Source organism: Cupressus sempervirens, chromosome 4 (assembly GCF_028749045.1).
Source record: "Cupressus sempervirens isolate cs-2001-9-10 chromosome 4, ASM2874904v1, whole genome shotgun sequence".
Lineage (NCBI taxonomy): Eukaryota > Viridiplantae > Streptophyta > Pinopsida > Cupressales > Cupressaceae > Cupressus > Cupressus sempervirens.
This window is the reverse complement of record NC_143121.1, coordinates 759,168,456-759,187,192: the sequence shown is the minus strand read 5'-3', so window position 1 is coordinate 759,187,192 and position 18,737 is coordinate 759,168,456. Positions and strand designations below refer to the sequence as shown.

General features: G+C 35.6%; 1 protein-coding gene across 1 annotated transcript; it reads right to left on the bottom strand.

Moving 5' to 3' along the window:
* Positions 1 to 227: 227 nt before the first annotated feature.
* On the bottom strand, positions 228 to 1,947 carry LOC149563589 (formiminotransferase cyclodeaminase-like protein). Its single transcript, XM_089826782.1, has 2 exons — positions 1,423 to 1,947; positions 228 to 916 (listed from the first exon to the last, which is right to left on the bottom strand). The coding sequence occupies exons 1-2, from the start codon at positions 1,811 to 1,813 to the stop codon at positions 411 to 413; spliced, it is 897 nt and encodes a 298-aa protein (XP_089682908.1). The 5' UTR covers positions 1,814 to 1,947; the 3' UTR covers positions 228 to 410.
* Positions 1,948 to 18,737: the final 16,790 nt, after the last annotated feature.

The window sequence follows — 18,737 nt, the reverse complement described above, 5'->3', positions numbered from 1 at the left end:
TCAAGCACGAGTTGGCCCATTTCGGGTCCCTAAAAAGTCTATGTGCTTGCAGGTTGGTAGCTCGCAGGCTTTGTGCCTTGCTGGGTTGCCTCGCAGGTCTGAACCCTCCATCAAAAAAAAATTTAAAAAAATCCAGGAACAACTAAGCTGTAAGCCATGCCTTACAATGACTTAAATAATGGGAACTCATCTTGCATATATTTTGTGATAGATACAGTTACCGCCTATTTACAAATAATTTCCCATTTACAAATAAATAGTGGTCACAAAATGTGAGCTTTAGACCTCTGAAACTTGAATTTGGTATAGTTAATATTTTAAGCATAAGGTTTCTATATTATTATGTACTTACAATCATCTTATAAAAAATAGTCATCAGCTCGGTTGACTGGATTATTAATTTATTTCCCTTAAATTAACTTCAATCTCCTGCAGGCAGCCTCTAATATCTGATCCTCTGAATAATCAGTGAGATACCCCTGTTTTGATATCAAACCTTCTTTATCAGCTAGTAAAGACACTTCGGCTTGAACTTTGTCTGGCCCAACGTTTTTGGCATCTAGCAAGTTACAAGCAATCTTCATGACCTTATCGCCATGTAACAAGGCCATGGCCTGAACACCTGGCAAACCTCCACCTCTGGCACTTACTTTTCTTGCAATTTTGCGGCCGATGATAAGATCATTGGAAACAATTGGCACGTTGTAATTGGCCACCCAAGGGCATGCGCCCACAACCACAACCCCAGTCTTTGATAAAACTCGATATGGCCCATACTCTGGTAACAGGCTTAAAGGAATAGAACCTAACCCCACCCACTGCCCCTCATGATTAGGCTTGAAATAGCCCAACTCTCTCCGGATTGAATCGAGGGATCTGTTATCATGGTGTGCTGCTCCATAGAGAAATGTGGGTACTGCACCATAGGAATGCATCATATCAGCCTAAAGGGCGGTGCTCAAGGTAGAATCAAAGGCTATAACTAAAAGCTCAGAAAGTTATCAGAGTAACATTTAGGTCACCGTAGGGATATCCTTATTAACTTAGACGATGTGTAACGATTTTTAATAATAAACTCCCACCTCAGTTTAATTCCCGTGACTTAAAAATTTCATGTAATGGGTTGCGACTGCAAGCAAAATTTCACGGAATAGACTTTAACTACTATAAAAAAAAAACTTTCCTTGTGTATTTATCCCCCCATAAAAGCAAATTTAGTGAAATTTGATCTTTCGTGCTCAGATGAAAAAAGCAAGGCATCAAGGTAGAAGGATATTAAATGCATTGAACTCCTGGGTTATATCGATCTGGTTTGTATTCGATAGGTTTTTGGAACTTGCGGGGAAGAACATATGAAAATTTCTGTATTTTATCAAGATTACTCAAATTGGTTGCAAAACGAAAGGGGGAAAATAGACAGACCGTTGAGATTGGTACCAATCTGAGCAGCCACAGAGCACGCCACAGAGGCCACTTGACTGAGAGAAGCTTCTCCTAGTGGGTGGAAACATATGTGATCAACAACTCCAAGCCGAGGATGAGTTCCACTGTGCTCTTCAAGATTTATGTACTGTAATGCAGTTTTAGCCATATCCAATACTGTTTCTCGCAGAGGAGAAGAAGTGGAGGTTCCTTGTTCCAAATGTGATACAAGTGTGTATCCAACACGATTGTAGTCCCTGTCTTCAAATACATTGAGTAGGCAAGAGTGAGGACGAGTTTTGGCTGCCTTCCCTAAGGCTTCCAATGCCTTGCGGTTTCTGCTCTCCGATATATAGACCTTGCAGCAGGTTAAGGCTGCTTGCTTAAACATCTTTACCTGCTCGATGAACAGTTCGATTTATCATTCAATGGAAGTGGGAACGGAGATAAGATAAACTGGAGATTGATTGCCCGGACTTTCTTTGAACTTGACGCAATCCGGTTCGTTGCTTCAAAATTACGGAGGGATGTGAGCCACGTGAAATGCATGTTGTTAAAGAGACTATTTGTCTACTTTGTACTTTATTAAAGAAAAAGGAAAAGAAGCTTTAGCATTAATATTGATATTGAGGAATGAAAATCATACGATAAAGTTGATACATTAGGGGAAAGGACCAGGTATTTGAACACCCTAACTTTGCGCTTATCAAAATCTTATGTAAAAATTTCAAATCGCTCTCAAATTTTTACAGCAGCTCACTTGGCGAGTCGTCTATTTATAACTAAGATTTCAAGTCCACATCACCCATTATGATGCCACATCAGCATACTTTTTGCCAAGTTGTCCAAAACAGCCCCAAAAGAAAGTGAGACCAATGGTTGTGCATAAAGGCTACCCATAGGTTAACAGCTGATGTGGCATCACATCATTGGTTAATTTTTATAACTAAGGGTACATTTTATTCAATTTTGGGTAGTTAACATTGTACTAACAACTTTAAAGTCACAAGTATTAGTAAATGTTGGCAAAAAAATTGAACATTAAGTTAGTAAGTTTAGGTATTAAGTGAACAACTCCATTCACAACTATTGGAACATGTTCAAGTACTGGGCCCTCTCCCCTATGCGCAATTTTATAGGTTATGATGGGTTGGTAGAAGTTATGAATTCTAAGAAATCAATATTTTTGAACAATGAAAAAAGAAGAAGGAATTGTAGAAATGATTAGGAAATGACGTTTTCTTATAGATAATACTTATTGTATAATATTTATAACACAAAATTATATTCAATCTTATAATTTTCTAAATATATAAACTAGTGCAGAGCTATAGGGAAAAAAGGTTATTCCTAGCCCAACCCACAACTAGGCATTCCTTCAATGGTGAATCAATCATTCACTTCTTCTTTTGCCTTATTTTCACTCCTCTAGAACCACTCTAGACTTCTAAACTTCTTCCAATCAATTGGAACATAATTTGTATGACAAGATCCTTAGATCGTTTCCTAGACCTAATCCCTCTTAGGGTAGGGTTTACTTGTAGGCATGTCATGAACATATACATGAGGAGAGTGGGTCAAAACATCTTCTCTTGGCTTATTAGACTTCAACCAACTCATTTTTAAAGGTTCTTGAAGGGCATTCAAGGGTTCTTCCTTAGAAAAGGCCTAATTACACTTAGGTCAACCTAGGGTTTTTCATCCTTATATCTCCATCTTTCCAAAGGACCATCCAAACAAACCAAAGTTATGAATAGCCTTTTGTGAGTTCTATAGGATTCCTAACTAACAAGTCTCAACACCTTCATCTTATGGGTTAAGCACCACTAGGCTAAATAGGCCTAATAGACCTAATTAGGCTTGGATTACAAAGTAATGTACACTCAGATGTTGCACTTCTCTAAACCATTCTATCCAAATAACCCCAAAGATTGAGAAGCCTAGATGGTGGGCTAGAGCTTCCTAGTCATAGAGTGCAAAGGGATATAATAAGCAATGATATGGCTCTCAGCTCAACCTAAGGAATGTAGCCCCTTGCGAATAAACCATGAAATGGGAGATTCTAAGACAAGAGTGAGAATCCCAGTGTCCAATAACTTCCATAGAATGCTATGCAAATGACACTAACTCATAGAAATGCAAAGATAACACAAGTTATTACTAACAATATGCAAGTGTTACATTTCCTCTAAGTAGACTAAGTGTGTTATTCTAATGCATAAAGAGAAATTGTGTTATGCCATATGAAACTAAGCTATGATGCTATGCAAGAATGAGAGAGAAAATAGAAGTTCTCCACAAATACTTCAAGGGACTTAGTGAAAAACCTTAAACATAAAAATAATTCAAATTGGGATCCTTAGATGAGGAGAGAGCTCTCCCTTTTAAACATGTACAAACAGTAGAGATCAAAATATAGAGGCATGTGATCAAGGGTGGAGGTTGACTTTGAGCATGATCCATTTGCAAGATCATTTCCACCAATAAGAAAGAGTTGACTTTTACATCTCCATGTGAGACAAAAAGTCTTTTATTTTATTTATAAATTAGGGAAAATGTTTTATGTGTGCAACTTAGGATAATGGGGTAAAAGGGGTCTTTTATTTTCTTTAAATTAAATATTAACTTAGGATGTAGTGGTCAAACTATAGGATAAAATCAAATTAATTAATTTTTAAAGATTTGATCTAGGCAGATAATTAAATAATTTAGCCAAAATGCTAAGAAGGGGGCTAATGGTCTAGATGACCATTTTTGGGTGATTACATTTGCCCCTTTTTGACTAATGTGTGATCGATCTGGGAACACATTACGTAAATTTAACAGGGTGACATTCCAACTTGAATGTTCTTAAGTACTCTAATAGGGCACACTCCTAACAAGGTGTTGAAATCCTTTAAAAAGGTCACATTTAACAGTGTGTTGTAGCCTTTAACAGGGTAGACCATCAAAAGTGGTTAAAATCAATTGCGCAGTTATTTTGGGGGTGTCATCCCCACCCCAGTTTTACCTTCTTATTACTGGAGGGTTTTTGGGTTACCAAAATCTGTTGTGTTATGGTGTGATGCATGTTTACATTTCATGATTGTTTAATGTTTAATTGCATACATGATAAGAAAGTAAAAAGGATAGTACTTCTGATTCACCTCTGTTTCATTAGAAAGTTTGATTGGACATTATTGGACCTTGAATAACTGATTCACCCCCCCTCTTAGTTATTTTAAACAATTCTAACATGATGACCATGAAAAAATAATTTAAAATGCAAAAAACAGAGTAAATGAGGCTATAAAAATTGATTTCTTAGCCCCACGGTGGGTGCCAGAAATGTATATGTGAAATGCAAGTCTCAATTCCTCACACACACTTCAACATGGTCATTATTTGAAAGATCATTCTGGAATGAATATGAGATTATTCAACCAAATAATCCAACAGTTCGACCTATTTCCTTCTAACTAGAAGGATTTTGCCTTTGCTCTCAGAATGAGAAGTAGGCAACCAAACCTCTAGAACGAAGGATTTTATAGCTAAATGAGAATGCAAATTAATCTAAATGTAAGCAAGATTATTTTAAGAATAATAAAGATTATTTAATCTAAATGGACGCATTGTTAAACTATATAAGATTGATATAAAAAAAATATTAAGCTAAGAATGCAAGAGAAAATGAGTAGATATTCCAGCATAAGTTCGATGCAAATTCAAATCAACCTCTCTAATGAGGAATTGAAGGCTTCTTAAATAGAACTCTAGAATCAACTGACTATCAAGATTAATCGAAATGGATGATCCAGATTGAAGGTGAGATTCAGTCATAATGGAAAATTCCTTAAGAAAAGGATGTTAACTGGTTGCTATTGAGTGGAAAAAGGAGTTAACTAATTTGATTTGGAGTGGAATAAGGAGTTAACTGATTTAATCCCTTTTTTTATTTTAGTTCACCTAGAGTTTTGTAATATCCTGGTCTGGATTTTTCCTGATTTCTCTATAAACAATACGTCCTGAACCCGATTTCTTATTTTCCCCCTTTTTAAGTGAACCTCAGAGTACGAATCCAATTAACAAATAACCAACAATATGGATGAAAGATAATATTTCGGAAAGATATTTGTTCAAACTCATTAAATAACACATTCAGGAAAATACCCGCATGCAGATGAAAATAGGAGCAGCAAAGTAAACCCAAACTTTCGCCAATAAATTTGTCTTCCAAAATGATATTAAAGATTCAAGCATAAGAAAATACATCACAAATCAAAGCATTGAACCAGCAACCTCACAAAAAACTGGTAGCATGTTTGCCTTATACAGAAACAAAGTAATATCCTGTAACTTCCAACAATTCTTAAGGCGTTATTGTATTATACAACAGCAATACAATAACCAACACTATAAATCCAATCTTAAACACAGATTATTACAGTCAGATTGGAAAACTAAAGAGAAGAACCTGTAAGCGCAACTGAGACACTTGAAGTGATATCTCCCCTGACAATGGGTTTTTGTCCACTGCCTACTGGCACGAGGGGCTACGTCCTCACACTGGCTGAAAGCTAAAGCTTTTTGAAAACTCTCACAAGAGAGAACTGGAAATCTCAATAATAAATCAAGCATATCCAACAATGAGCCATTTTCTCCTTTTAAAACACTAACCAAGACTCTTCACCTCCTTTCTGGTTACGTCTTATTCCCTGGTGGCTCTTCAACTTCTCCAAAGCATTTCGTCTTGTTCCTCCTTGTCCCTTTGTCCTTAATATAACATTAAATTGACCCTTTTTAATATTTTGAGCCCAAGTCTCAAAGTCAATTTAATATTGCATGAAATAAAAGTTCAATATTTTCTAATGTTCCAAAGGGAACATTACAAATCTCCCCTCCTTAAAATTGCTTGTCCTCAAGCAATTCGTACCAAGATCCCATACAAGTCTGCAGGCAGCCCTAAAATCCAAACTGAAAACAACTACAGCCATTCTATGAAGCCAAATGTCTCTCTGCAATAAGACTTTCAACCAGATCCCTGGATCCCATAAAAATCTATAGTTGACCCTGTAGCTTGGACTGAAAACAAATTTGGTCAAACTGTGAAGCAAAGTGTCATGCTGTAAACCACCTATCAATCAGGTTCCTGGATCCCATATAACTCTGTGGAAGAACTCATCACCTACACCTATAAACTGATCAACACGGATCAGCACCACAACCATAATAAAATCCTCGTCCATCCATAGATACAATCTGTCAACACCTGGATCCCAAATTCTGTTATGTCGTTCCACTGTTATGATGAGGTAGAAACATATCAAAGGTCCATGTGTAACCCAATAGAGTGGGAAGACCTGCCCTAAATGGGTGATGTAGGAAATGAGTTGCTCATAAGCTAAAACCATTATTTGAAGGACATCAAAACCAATACCATCACCATCACCCTGGAGAACTCCCAAGTTCATAGGTGCTACGAAATTGAAAGATGCTGGAAATATAACGTCATCTCTCACGTAGCTACTCCACCAAGAATTACTTAGCAGCTGATGAAGAAAAATCACCCAACTCCCGAGAGGATTGAAATCAAAAAATATGTTGGCGTTGAACAATTGATAAGCGACAGAAGTTGATTCATCATTCCTAAACTGAGTTCCCGAATCACTGTTAAGATTTGAATCAGTATTCCAAGGTCTGAAATCAATTTGTTCCTCCTCAACGCAACCAAGAGAGACCTCCTCATCCATCATAAAAAGTGGGTTATCGGACATCCAGTCAGCAACCACTTCAAACAAGGGGTTATCTATAAACTGAAAGTGATCTGAAGTTTTATTACTTAATTGTTTGGGGCAGTTATCCAAGTCATAAGTTTGTTGAATGCTCTCAGGTTCATCAATGACTTCTAGGAAAAATTTCTGTCTCTTTCCATCCTCATGTTCCTGAGATTGATTCATGACCTTGATCTGATTTTCTGCATCTTGAAGAGAGAATCGAGCCTCATCCAATGCCATATAAACATGCTTCAGCTCTCTATTAAGTTCGCCAATCTCCTCCTTCCCTCTATTTGCCTGTTCAGTATGTATCTCCATAATCTTAAGGATATAATCCCTGTCGGTCAACAAATACAAGAAATCTGATTTCATCCATTTGAATGCTTCCATAATAGTAAGCAATTGAGAACTAGTAGCACCATTGACACTTCCCCTTTGCGTCTCTTCCAATTTGGTTTTACGCATAAGGTTTTCAATGAATTGATAAGAATCATCAGCCCTTGTTAGCACTTGTACAATTGTTTCTTCTTTGACTAATAACATAACCATTAAATCATCAAGTGACCAAGGTTTTTGACCAACTTCATCAAGTGTAAGTGGGCTGTCCTTAGTTAAATTTTTGGATTTGTCACCAAGTATGGGAGCAATATTTTCAGGATTTTTCTCCAAGTCAACCCGAGTTATCTCACCCTTAATGTCATCATTATTTCCAAGTAGTTCCTCCTCACAAAATGAATCATTTCCACCCTCATGATCATGATGTTTACCCAAAATAACCTCCAAATCACCAATCATGATGCTAGTACATTCTTTGCTAACACCCAAAGCTGGTCCAATCTCATGGGTTTCACTGTGTTGAGCTTCCATTTCCTCAATGCTGGTTTGTACTTCCTGGATGGCTTCTTCCTCCCTGTTATTCTCACAATCATTCCCTAGAGACCACGCCTCATGGCCAGTAAAACAAATCTCCCCTTTCCTAATTTGACTCTTGCTCACAGCTGGAGACCCTGTAAACTGTATACCCATAACCATTAACTCAGTATCTGTCATGAGATCACTAAATTTCTCAATATTATGCTCAATCAATTCTTCTGCAAACTCACAAGCTGCAAGCAATGTTTTATCCTCACATCTCCATGTAGCCATCAAGAGTGAACGTAGTTGTTCACATGTCATGTCATCCTTATTTAGGATTAATAGAAAAATATTTTTTATGCAAACCCTCACGTTGTCAGGTTGATGTTTCCTGTAATTTCTCAAGAGGCTCTGTAATAGTTGTTGAGTCAATTTTCCCCAACCAAAATCAAATATGGGAATAAAGAATTTAGTCTCTGACATTACTTCTAATATTTTAGTCTACTTGCCAAATGTAGGATTTTTACTATCATTGATACCATCCAAGCTATCCAAGATATGTTGCCATACCTGCTCCAAGATGTGGTCAACATAGGGTATAGTAGGGGTTGTTATCCTAATTATTTCGTTGAGGCAAGAAGCTACAAGAATTCTAACATCTCCACATGAATGCTTCATAAATCTCGGCTGGACTAAAGCCACCATAGAAGGTTGTATGGCCAGTTAAGAAGCATGCAATCAGCCTAGTCTATCCGTGTTAGATATAAATCTATCTCCTCCAACTTAGCAAGTATATCTCCCCTATGTTTCATACTCTGCAATTGCAAACCAAAGCAGTATAATTTATTTCCGATCTCAGTTTCCTTTTGAAAGTCTCGCAGCTGTTCACCATTAAAGGTATCATTGAACTCTTTGGAGAAAACCCTATTTTTCAGATCCTCCATTTTCAACTATCACTTCTTCTGGATCAAGATCACATTCAAAATCCCATTTGTACTCATTCACAAATTCAACATATTTGTTTAGTGTCTGTTGAAAAGCAAGCTCTGCAAACACCTGAAAACTCTTTCTTGAGTGACTGTGGAACCTCTGCTGTTGTAGCGGTAGGATACTTGTAGCATCGGTGCAGCAATGCATGCACTACAGCAAGCAGTCTCTCTTCAAGCAAAGGAACAAATCTCGAACCAATTTCTGTTAGGAACACCTGTAATTTAATTGAAGTTGATTATCGAATAATGCTTCTGCCAATAATGCTTGTGAAATCACCCTCTCCGTAAACTCCACCTGTCCTCCAGCGGTCGTGCGTTGAAGGAAAAATCGTCCAGAAGAATCTTATGGTAGATGTGACCAACTTTGGTGATGTTTTGACAGCTCCCGATATGCAAAAATAAGATTTCTGAGAGGGTGTCGTTACTTCTAGTTGTCTAACCGCTCACAACATCCACCAAACACCTGTTGAATCCTATTCAGTATCTGACAATTCTACCAGTAACGCACACAGACATTATAATTCCTTCCGTTAATACGTTTGTCTTTGACTGCTCCTGGTATGCGCATTAGGTCAGACTTCAACTATTTTCCAAAATATGGCTTTGATAGTTTTTCCTGGCACTATTAATGCCTTTTACCGGTAACGACAAGCACTTACCATGTTAAGGTTCTAAAAACCTTGACATGCATCTAACCTTCTTACCAATACGTGTTCAACCAATTGCTCAGTGTCGATGGCTTCCTATACCTAAACGGGTGTTATTCGGCAGGTTCTGCATGAAAAACACACAATGCTCTTGACCGACATGTCTTGTCACCTACTTTTCACTACTGACAGCTCGCAAAACTCAAATCCCACGCGTTCCCAGCCGTTACTAAGTGGTTTCGGCTAGTGTTCAAAACACTCCCACAAATTCAATAAAACTATGCCACGTATCTTCTCCTTCCTTAGGTTGGTGAACTCAATCAACCAGCTGCAAGATAACTGCTTCCTAGAAGATGGTTGACGACCTAAAACATCAAGCTTTCGAGTAAATTCAAAACATTTTGCACAAAGTGTGCTCCCTCTGTTAGTCGTTAAAGGAATATTGTCAGTTCCCTTCCTGATAAGTAACGACACCAAAATTATAACCTCCTGGATCGACACTTCATTCTCAACTAAAACTCAACATTATTATCTGAAATGGAAACAAATACATCTTTATTTGCTTCGACTTCCTGTTGTTAAGTGGAGCCACTATGGTGTGGAAACTCAAGTAGAAGGAAACTATTATGAGCCTTCTGTTTCGACTCAAAGAAGCTTCTCTGTGTTATGTCTGGCAAATGTAAAAGTTTCTAGGCTAATCGCTCAGATTGAAAAATACCCGTGCTAGCTATAAGGATTTCATCGCAGCTGCTAGTAATACAGTTGAATGTTGTTGCAGACTTCAGACACAGCTCTGTAATAAATGCAGACTGTCAACTTAGGGAGTTTGCAATAGTGCCAATACCAGCCACTGTTTCCATACTTCCAACACTGCCCAACAACAAAATCAGAGCCTGTAATTGGTGTCTTGCAGAAATAAATCCACACAATTTGCAGAATATGTTAGCATTTCACAATCACGCCTGCTTCCATGAACTGCAGACAAGTTCAGCTACCATTGTGTTGCGGCAACTCACAGAAAATTGCAGATTGCAATGCCTAAGTGCAAGGATTTAGTTTTTCTTTGAACAATATATGTAACAGACTGAGGGCTTGATACAATGGCATCCAACCTCAATAAAAACCCTTTGATACTACTGCACCAATATTTTTAATCAACCTCAAGTTGCCTTCCGGAATGTGTAGCAGGAATAATATAATCTTGATCTCTAATATGATTGCCAATTAGGTTCTATTGATTTAAATTAAGTATTTCTTTCAATTTAACACCTGCTTTGCCTTCAATCACTAATAATATTTCAACGACTACACACTTCCTTTTTGAAGTTACTAATTTGCAGAAACCTGCTTCGTCCTCAATGATTAGCAACGCAGTTATTTCATTGTTCCTACCAAATAAGAATTTCCAGCGCTGCAAATACCTTGACTTATGTTACTCATGCAATATCACAGGCTGGCAGGAAAACTACCTCTGATACCACTGTAATATCCTGGTCTGGATTTTTCCTGATTTCTCTATGAACAATACGTCCTGAACCCGATTTCTTGTTTTCCCCCTTTTTAAGTGAACCTCGGAGTATGAATCCGATTAACAAATAACCAACAATATGGATGAAAGATAATATTCCGAAAAGATATTTGTTCAAACTAATTAAATAACACATTCAGGAAAATACCCGCATGCAGATGAAAATAGGAGCAGCAAAGTAAACCCAAACTTTCACCAATAAATTTGTCTTCCAAAATGATATTAAAGATTCAAGCATAAGAAAATACATCACAAATCAAAGCATTGAACTAGCAACCTCACAACAAACTGGTAGCATGTTTGCCTTATACAGAAACAAAGTAATATCCCGTAACTTCCAACAATTCTTAAGACATTATTGTATTATACAACAGCAATACAATAACCAACACTATAAATCCAATCTTAAACATAGATTATTACAGTCAGATTGGAAAACTAAAGAGAAGAACCTGTAAGTGCAACTGAGACACCTGAAGTGATATCTCCCCTGACAATGGGTTTTCGTCCACTGCCTACTAGCACGAGGGGCTACGTCCTCACACTGGCTGAAAGCTAAAGCTTTCTGAAAACTCTCACAAGAGAGAACTGGAAATCTCACTAATAAATCAAGCATATCCAACAATGAGCCATTTTCTCCTTTTAAAACACTAACCAAGACTCTTCACCTCCTTTCTGGTTACGTCTTATTCCCTGGTGGCTCTTCAACTTCTCCAAAGCATTTCGTCTTGTTCCTCCTTGTCCCTTTGTCCTTAATATAACATTAAATCGACCCTTTTTAATATTTTGAGCCCAAGTCTCAAAGTCAATTTAATATTGCATGAAATAAAATTTCAATATTTTCTAATGTTCCAAAGGGAACATTACAAGTTTCCATTTCTAAATTGAAGAGAAGATTTGGAAAGAATATTTAATTTAATAAAATAGAATTTGACCTCATAAATGGATAAACTTTAATTAACTGAATAATTAAATTCATTAATGAAAAAGAGAAGATATCTTATTAAATCAAATATATTTAATTCCTTTGTACATTAGCTAAAGGGGTAATTTTGATTCAATTAAAGTATGAACACTTATGATTAAATTAAATTAAATCATTAGGTTTATTATAGCTAATTTGAGTCAATATTTAGGAATTAAATAAATTGTGTGATTAATACAGGTTAGGGTTTTCTGCATTTGACACCTAGGTCAAGTAGTGATTATCAAAATTAGAATTCCCTAGTAAAATAGGACTTAGGGATGATTGAATAAACCAAAATTGGTTAATATGGCAATGTGCCAATTTTGGGGTATTAAAATATTTACTATTCAACATTGTTGGTTTACTCTCATATGCAAGTTATAAAGTAATTAACAATATTCAATTGTGGGCAAAAGTTTGTAGAATACCGATTCACCCCTACTCTCAATATTATCTATTTCTAATCATTGGTATTCGAGATAGGTTACTCTGAAGAGGCTTAATAGATTGAGTAAGATCCCTATGGATATGCAATAGTTAAAGAGGAATATTAAAGAATCTCTTGAATAGATTGCCCTTCTTACAAAAGAAAGAGATAACCTAAAATATAGGTATGAAGATGCAAAAGTTTACATTGGAAAACTAAAAGACAAGATTGATGATCTCAAATCTAGTAAGGAATCAAATGTGCAGACTAGTGACAATGATGAAGTAGGAAATTTGAAGAAATAAAATGAGATTTTGAAAGATGAGTTGAAAATTGCAGAACTTAAGTTGAGTCTTAAGAAAGATGGTAGTAAGAGTGAACTTGATTTGAAATATGATAATATAGACTAAAAGAAGATCTAATGATGGAGGAGGATATAATGGAGAAAGGAAACAATTTTTATGTTACAAGTGTAACAATCCTAGACATATTGCAAGGAATTGTAGAGCACCTGATAGTCAGAATGGAACTAATCAGAGGAGGAATGCACCTGTATGTCAGTTATGCAATAACTTTGGACACACAACAAGATATTGTAGATTGGGTAGAAGGAACTTCAATAGGAATCCTAATAACAGAAAAAAAACAATAACACAAATGACAGAAGGAATGATAACAACAATGATAGCAATTAGAAGGAAGCAATCAAGGAACATGTTGATGAATTCAAAGAAGCATTTGTGAAAGATAAGGATCCAAAAAGTTCTTTTACAGTTCTGGAGGAACAATATTTTTATGCATTTGATGAGAGATTGAAGCTAGAAGTTGTTTGTGACTCATCCTATCCAAATTAAGTAGTTTCAAAAGAGGTAGAGAATTAGTTAAATCATAACTGATGTTAGAAAGAGGGTTAGAAGTTTTGCAGTTAAAAGAAGGTAAAGGACATAGAGAGAAGATTATGGTCGAGTGTGCAAGATTAGATATGATTGTAGTAAGCCATAAAATGGAAAACAAGTTTACTAGTGATAAATGACAATATTTGAATTTTTTTAGATACACATTTAATGCAGAGTCCGATTTGAAGTAATTTAAAGATTGTGAGAAAGATTGTACATACCATTTATTCATGCAAAGTGTTTTAATCACTTGAAGAGTGATTTGACAACAAATTGAAGTCCAAAAAGAAGTTCTTGAAGTGCAAAGTTGCAAAATCCCTAAAATGTGACTTTTAAGGTATTTTACAAAGCTCAAACTAAGTTTTTAGTGCATACAGTTAGAGATTCAATGGCTAGTAAGATAGTATATGATGTTAATGAAAGGCTAAGGTGCATGTTCAAGAAACATCCATTCATTTCTCTTGTGGATGACCTGTTAGGCACATTTTCATAAATCCCATAGAATATTCTTCACATAGAAGATGTAAGGAGCTATATCCACTGTAAAATTTAAAGTATAGGAGATGAAGATATACACAAGGAATTAGGAGTCATGTGTAATAATGATCTATCTTTGAAATCTGAGTACACACACCTAAATGAGTTGAACCTAATGAAGTACATGTTCTATACTGAGTTTGATAATCATGACAAGACTATAATCATTTTGAGTAGGATTCATGATGAAATGTTTTGGTTAGATGATGCACATGTCACAATTAATAATGACCTAATTCATAAGGTCATGGGTCTAAGTAATGAGGAATGCAACCTTGTACATGACAAAAATGTAAGCAAGTTGGTTGAGACAAACCTATTTACTAGATTTGATGGAAGAAACATGAAGGTGGATACAATCCAAGATAATGGAGTCAAGCTATTGAGCAAGATTTTAGGGTACAAGTTCAACCATGGTTCAAGGGTTAACTCAATACTAGCATAATTTTTACATACAACTTGTGCAATAATAGTTGAGAGGAGAAAAGTGAACTTATGTGAGATAATCAAAGTACAGTTATTGGATAACATTGCAAAATTGAAGAAGACCAAGAATGCAGTCTTTAAATTTGAGTCCCTAGTAACACATTTGTTATTCTATGGAATAAAGAATTTCCCAGGGATGACAAATTGGGAAAGTAATGAGTGTGCAATGAAATTGGTGACTTGCTACTATAGGGAAAAGCTGGAAAATGTCAAAGATAGTAACATAGAAAGAATGATGAAGAGTTTTAAAATTAAGATGAAACAAAGGTACATAATACCTCCTTCTATGGTAAAGAAGTACAAAGATGATTTATGCTTCATGGTGGAAATTAATAATACATGCATGAAAGCAGTAGAACCCAGGGTAAAATTCATTGAACCCATGTGATATGAGATGAGTGCATAACTCATAGAAGGGTATGCATAGATCATAATCCACTTAGAGAAGGACACTAAGTGCCTTAGATGGGGTACTTATGAAGATAAAGTGAGAGAAGTTCATTCTAAACTTCACAGCAAGGAAAGCAAGAAGAAAGTTGAGAAAGTGATAGATTCTATACTTAAGGAATCTAGCACAACTCATAAGTAGTTTAATGAGGTTAAAGGAGTTGTACTAGAAATTAAGACAAGTGGGAAATCTAAGGTGATAGTAACAATTCCTATTGCTATTGCAACACCTTCTGAAGGTATAACTATTGATAAACCAAGTGTGCATGCACCATATGAAATAGTTGTGTAAGTGCAACCAGTAATAGTTTAGCTATGTAAAAGGAAATCAAAGGTTATCACACTTGTTGTGCAGAGGAAGTTAGAAAGATTAGTGAAAGTGGAAAAAAAAACCCACACCATCTACAAAGAAAAGGGTCAGGCAAACTATCAGTGGACCCAGAAAAAGAAGAAAAACTCTACAAGTCAGTGATTCTGAGGAATCAGAGGATGAAACTGAGGATAGATCAATGGAGAAAATAACACAAGAATGAATAATACTAGCAGGAAAGAAAGCATGGAAGCCAAAGGTAGAAAACCTTAACATGCAAATTATAAATGATGACAATTTTGTACAGTTAAATAAGTATTATAGCTTGCATAATAATATGAACAGAAGGAAACTAGAGAATGCCATAGTGAGGAATATGATTTTGAGGGAATAAAATACTTGATAACATTTATAATAAGATTCTAGAGGACCTATATAATAGGTTATTGAACAGGAATAAAAGAGTGACAGAAGAAGACATCAAGTTGAGAGAAACAATGATTAACAAGTTGTGTGAAGCTAACTCCAAGGAGGACATGGATATAATTTTGAAGGGTATTGAGCCCTTGCTGAGGAACAAAAGAAGAACAATTCTTCTAATGGGAGGCAATTATGAGGATGTAAGAAAGAAAACAGAGGAGACTATAGTAAAACATATGACCTCAATACCTCTAGTATCAAAGGAGAGTGCACAACCACAACTAGATAATCTAGTTTATGTGGAAGCAAATATTCCCACTGATGATGAAGAAGAGGTTGAGTAGACACAATAGGCACCCTCACCACCTCACGTAGTTATAGGTATTGAATCCATGCAAGTGGATAGTGCACATATAACAATGTATACAAAATAAAATCCATTTTTAGGCTTTGGCACATCTATTGTTGGCAATATCATAGCCTACACCAACTTTGATGAAGAAGATGAGGAAGAGGAAAAGAAGAAACACAAAGATGAGAAAAGGGAAAAGAAGAAGAATCAATAGAAAGAAAGAAAGAAAAATCAAGAGGAAGAGGAAAGAAAGAAGAAACAAGAGAAAGATGAAAGACAGAAAGAAGATGAGAGACTAGAAGAAGAGAGGAAGAAGGTTGAGGAAGAGAAGAAGATTGTAGAACTAAAAGTAGTTACACTCATTCCAATAGTAACCCTAGTAGTAGAAGCAATAATAGTAGTAGCACCATCTAATGATGAGGATGATCAAAAGGGATTGAGGAGTTATTTGAGTAAATTGATCCAAAAGAACAAGTTAGTTAAGTCTTTGGATAAGAAGTTATTAGATGTCTTGGATAGGATGCAGAAGATAGTTACTACAACTATAACTAATCAAGACTTGAAATAAAAGGCTATAGAATTGGTGAACTTATTTGATAAAGAATTCACAACCTTGTCTAAAGTAGCTTCAACACAAGCACAAGAAAAGCATGATGCAACACTTTTTGACACGATGTGCATGAATGTAGGAAATGATTTGAAGGAACTTGATGTATGCATCAAGGAGTTGAGGAAGCATATTGATGAGGGAAAGAAGTGTTATGGATAGTGTACATTGTCATACAAGTACTTAACAAATTTTGAGAATCAAATAAAGGATTAGATGAGTGAACTTCATACATTCACTGCAAATTTATAGCTCCTTGAGACCAACATTGAAGACTATGGAATAGAAGTGGAGAAGATCTAGAACACAATCAGAGGTTTGGAGTTTGATGAGGAAAAGGTAGTAAAAATGTTCTCTTCTCTTAGAGAAATCTTGTCACCTAAGATCAACATTTTACAAAGGTAATTGGAGGAATGTCTTGCAGCAAAGACTTCCTATGATAAGTTTTCCTATACTAATTTGAGCGTAGTCGAAGTGACATCCTATGCACTATGTGCACTGATCAATATCTCTTATACAGTTAAGGAGAAATGGAAGAAGGAAGTGACAAGACTAAAACTTGTATATGCAGATTGTTTTTCCAGGATATCAAGTTGATGAGTAGCAGGCTACCTAGCTTTTGTATATAGTTTTTGACACCTTTGTTATTGATGTCAAAGGGGGAGTAATATATGTAAGGAAAATTGGATGTACTAAGGAGGAGAAATATTATATGTGAAGGAAATTGTGTATGTATATGTAAGGGGGAGTACACTTATGTATCAATGTAAGAAATGTAATGATCCATCAAAACATGAATAAAATGGCTATATTTTGAAGGCAATTTTGTGTAGTTACTTTTATTTATTTTTGTTTTGTATGACATCATTTTGGGACTTAGCCAATCTTCCCAAATGTTACCATCGATGCCAAAGGGGGAGATTGTTGGAAATATGATCAATTAGATGTCTAGTGAGTTTTTGTTTATGGGAACATGTATTCAACATTTACTTTATGCATTTACATATAGAAAACTGTCTAAATGTTAGACAATTTGCAGTAGTATAGAGACAGATGTGATGTGTATGGATGACATGCTTTGAGTTAGCTCATGCGCAGTTGAGGATAGCTTTATGAAAATTTCATGATGATGTAGGTAAGTGCGTAGATGTGTATGGACAATACAACACAAGTTACGGATAAAATACTACCTCAGGTATTTGACAAGACAAAATAAAGTATATAAGAAATATGAGTTGTAGGACATAAGGAATTGTTTTGGTAACAAAATAATTAAGTCATGATGAGCCAAACTTGTGGATTTTATATTATGTCTAGTGTGTGAAGACATGAAGGCTGATTGAGAAGAGAATTATTAATGTGTGAGGTATAAGTAAAGATCTTATCTTGCACAAAGAATGTGAAGTTGATGTGATGATATGTGACATGTGAACTATTGTATAGATAGCTTGAAAGATATACGAGCCTTATGTGATGCGTGATATGATGTATGATTAGAGAAAGTGAAAATTACAATAGTGAGAAAGTATCATATTTTTTCTACCAACTCCTAATGGGGTTGAAGTAACTGCTAACATGGTTGAGGCTTTTAATAAGGCCTATTCCTCTAACAAGGACTCGAGACACTATATGTACTTCATAGACTCCTAATAGGATCAATATCCTTAACATGATTCTTTTGTTTAGTGGATCATCTAGTGGGTATCATCCCCACTAGGGTTTCCCCTTAACCAAGTTTTCCATAGTTAACAAATAATGGTGTTATGAGTTCTCTTTGTGTATGCTTATATTTACTATTCAATATTGTTGGTTTACTTTCATATGCAAGTTATAAAGTAATTAAAAATTCAATTGTGGGCAAAAGTTTGTGGAATACTAATTCATCCCCACTCTCAGTATTATCTATTTCTAAAATGCATGTGTGTAAATATGAGTTATTATGCATAGATATGAACTCATAATTTTAGCTTTCAAAAGGAAAGTGGTAAAAGGCTTTAGAAAAGTTCAAACATTGAAGATATGCAAGTTAATGTTGAGAAATCCTTGTTAAACATTCAAAAGGATGCATAGATTTTCTTATACATCGATGCTCAA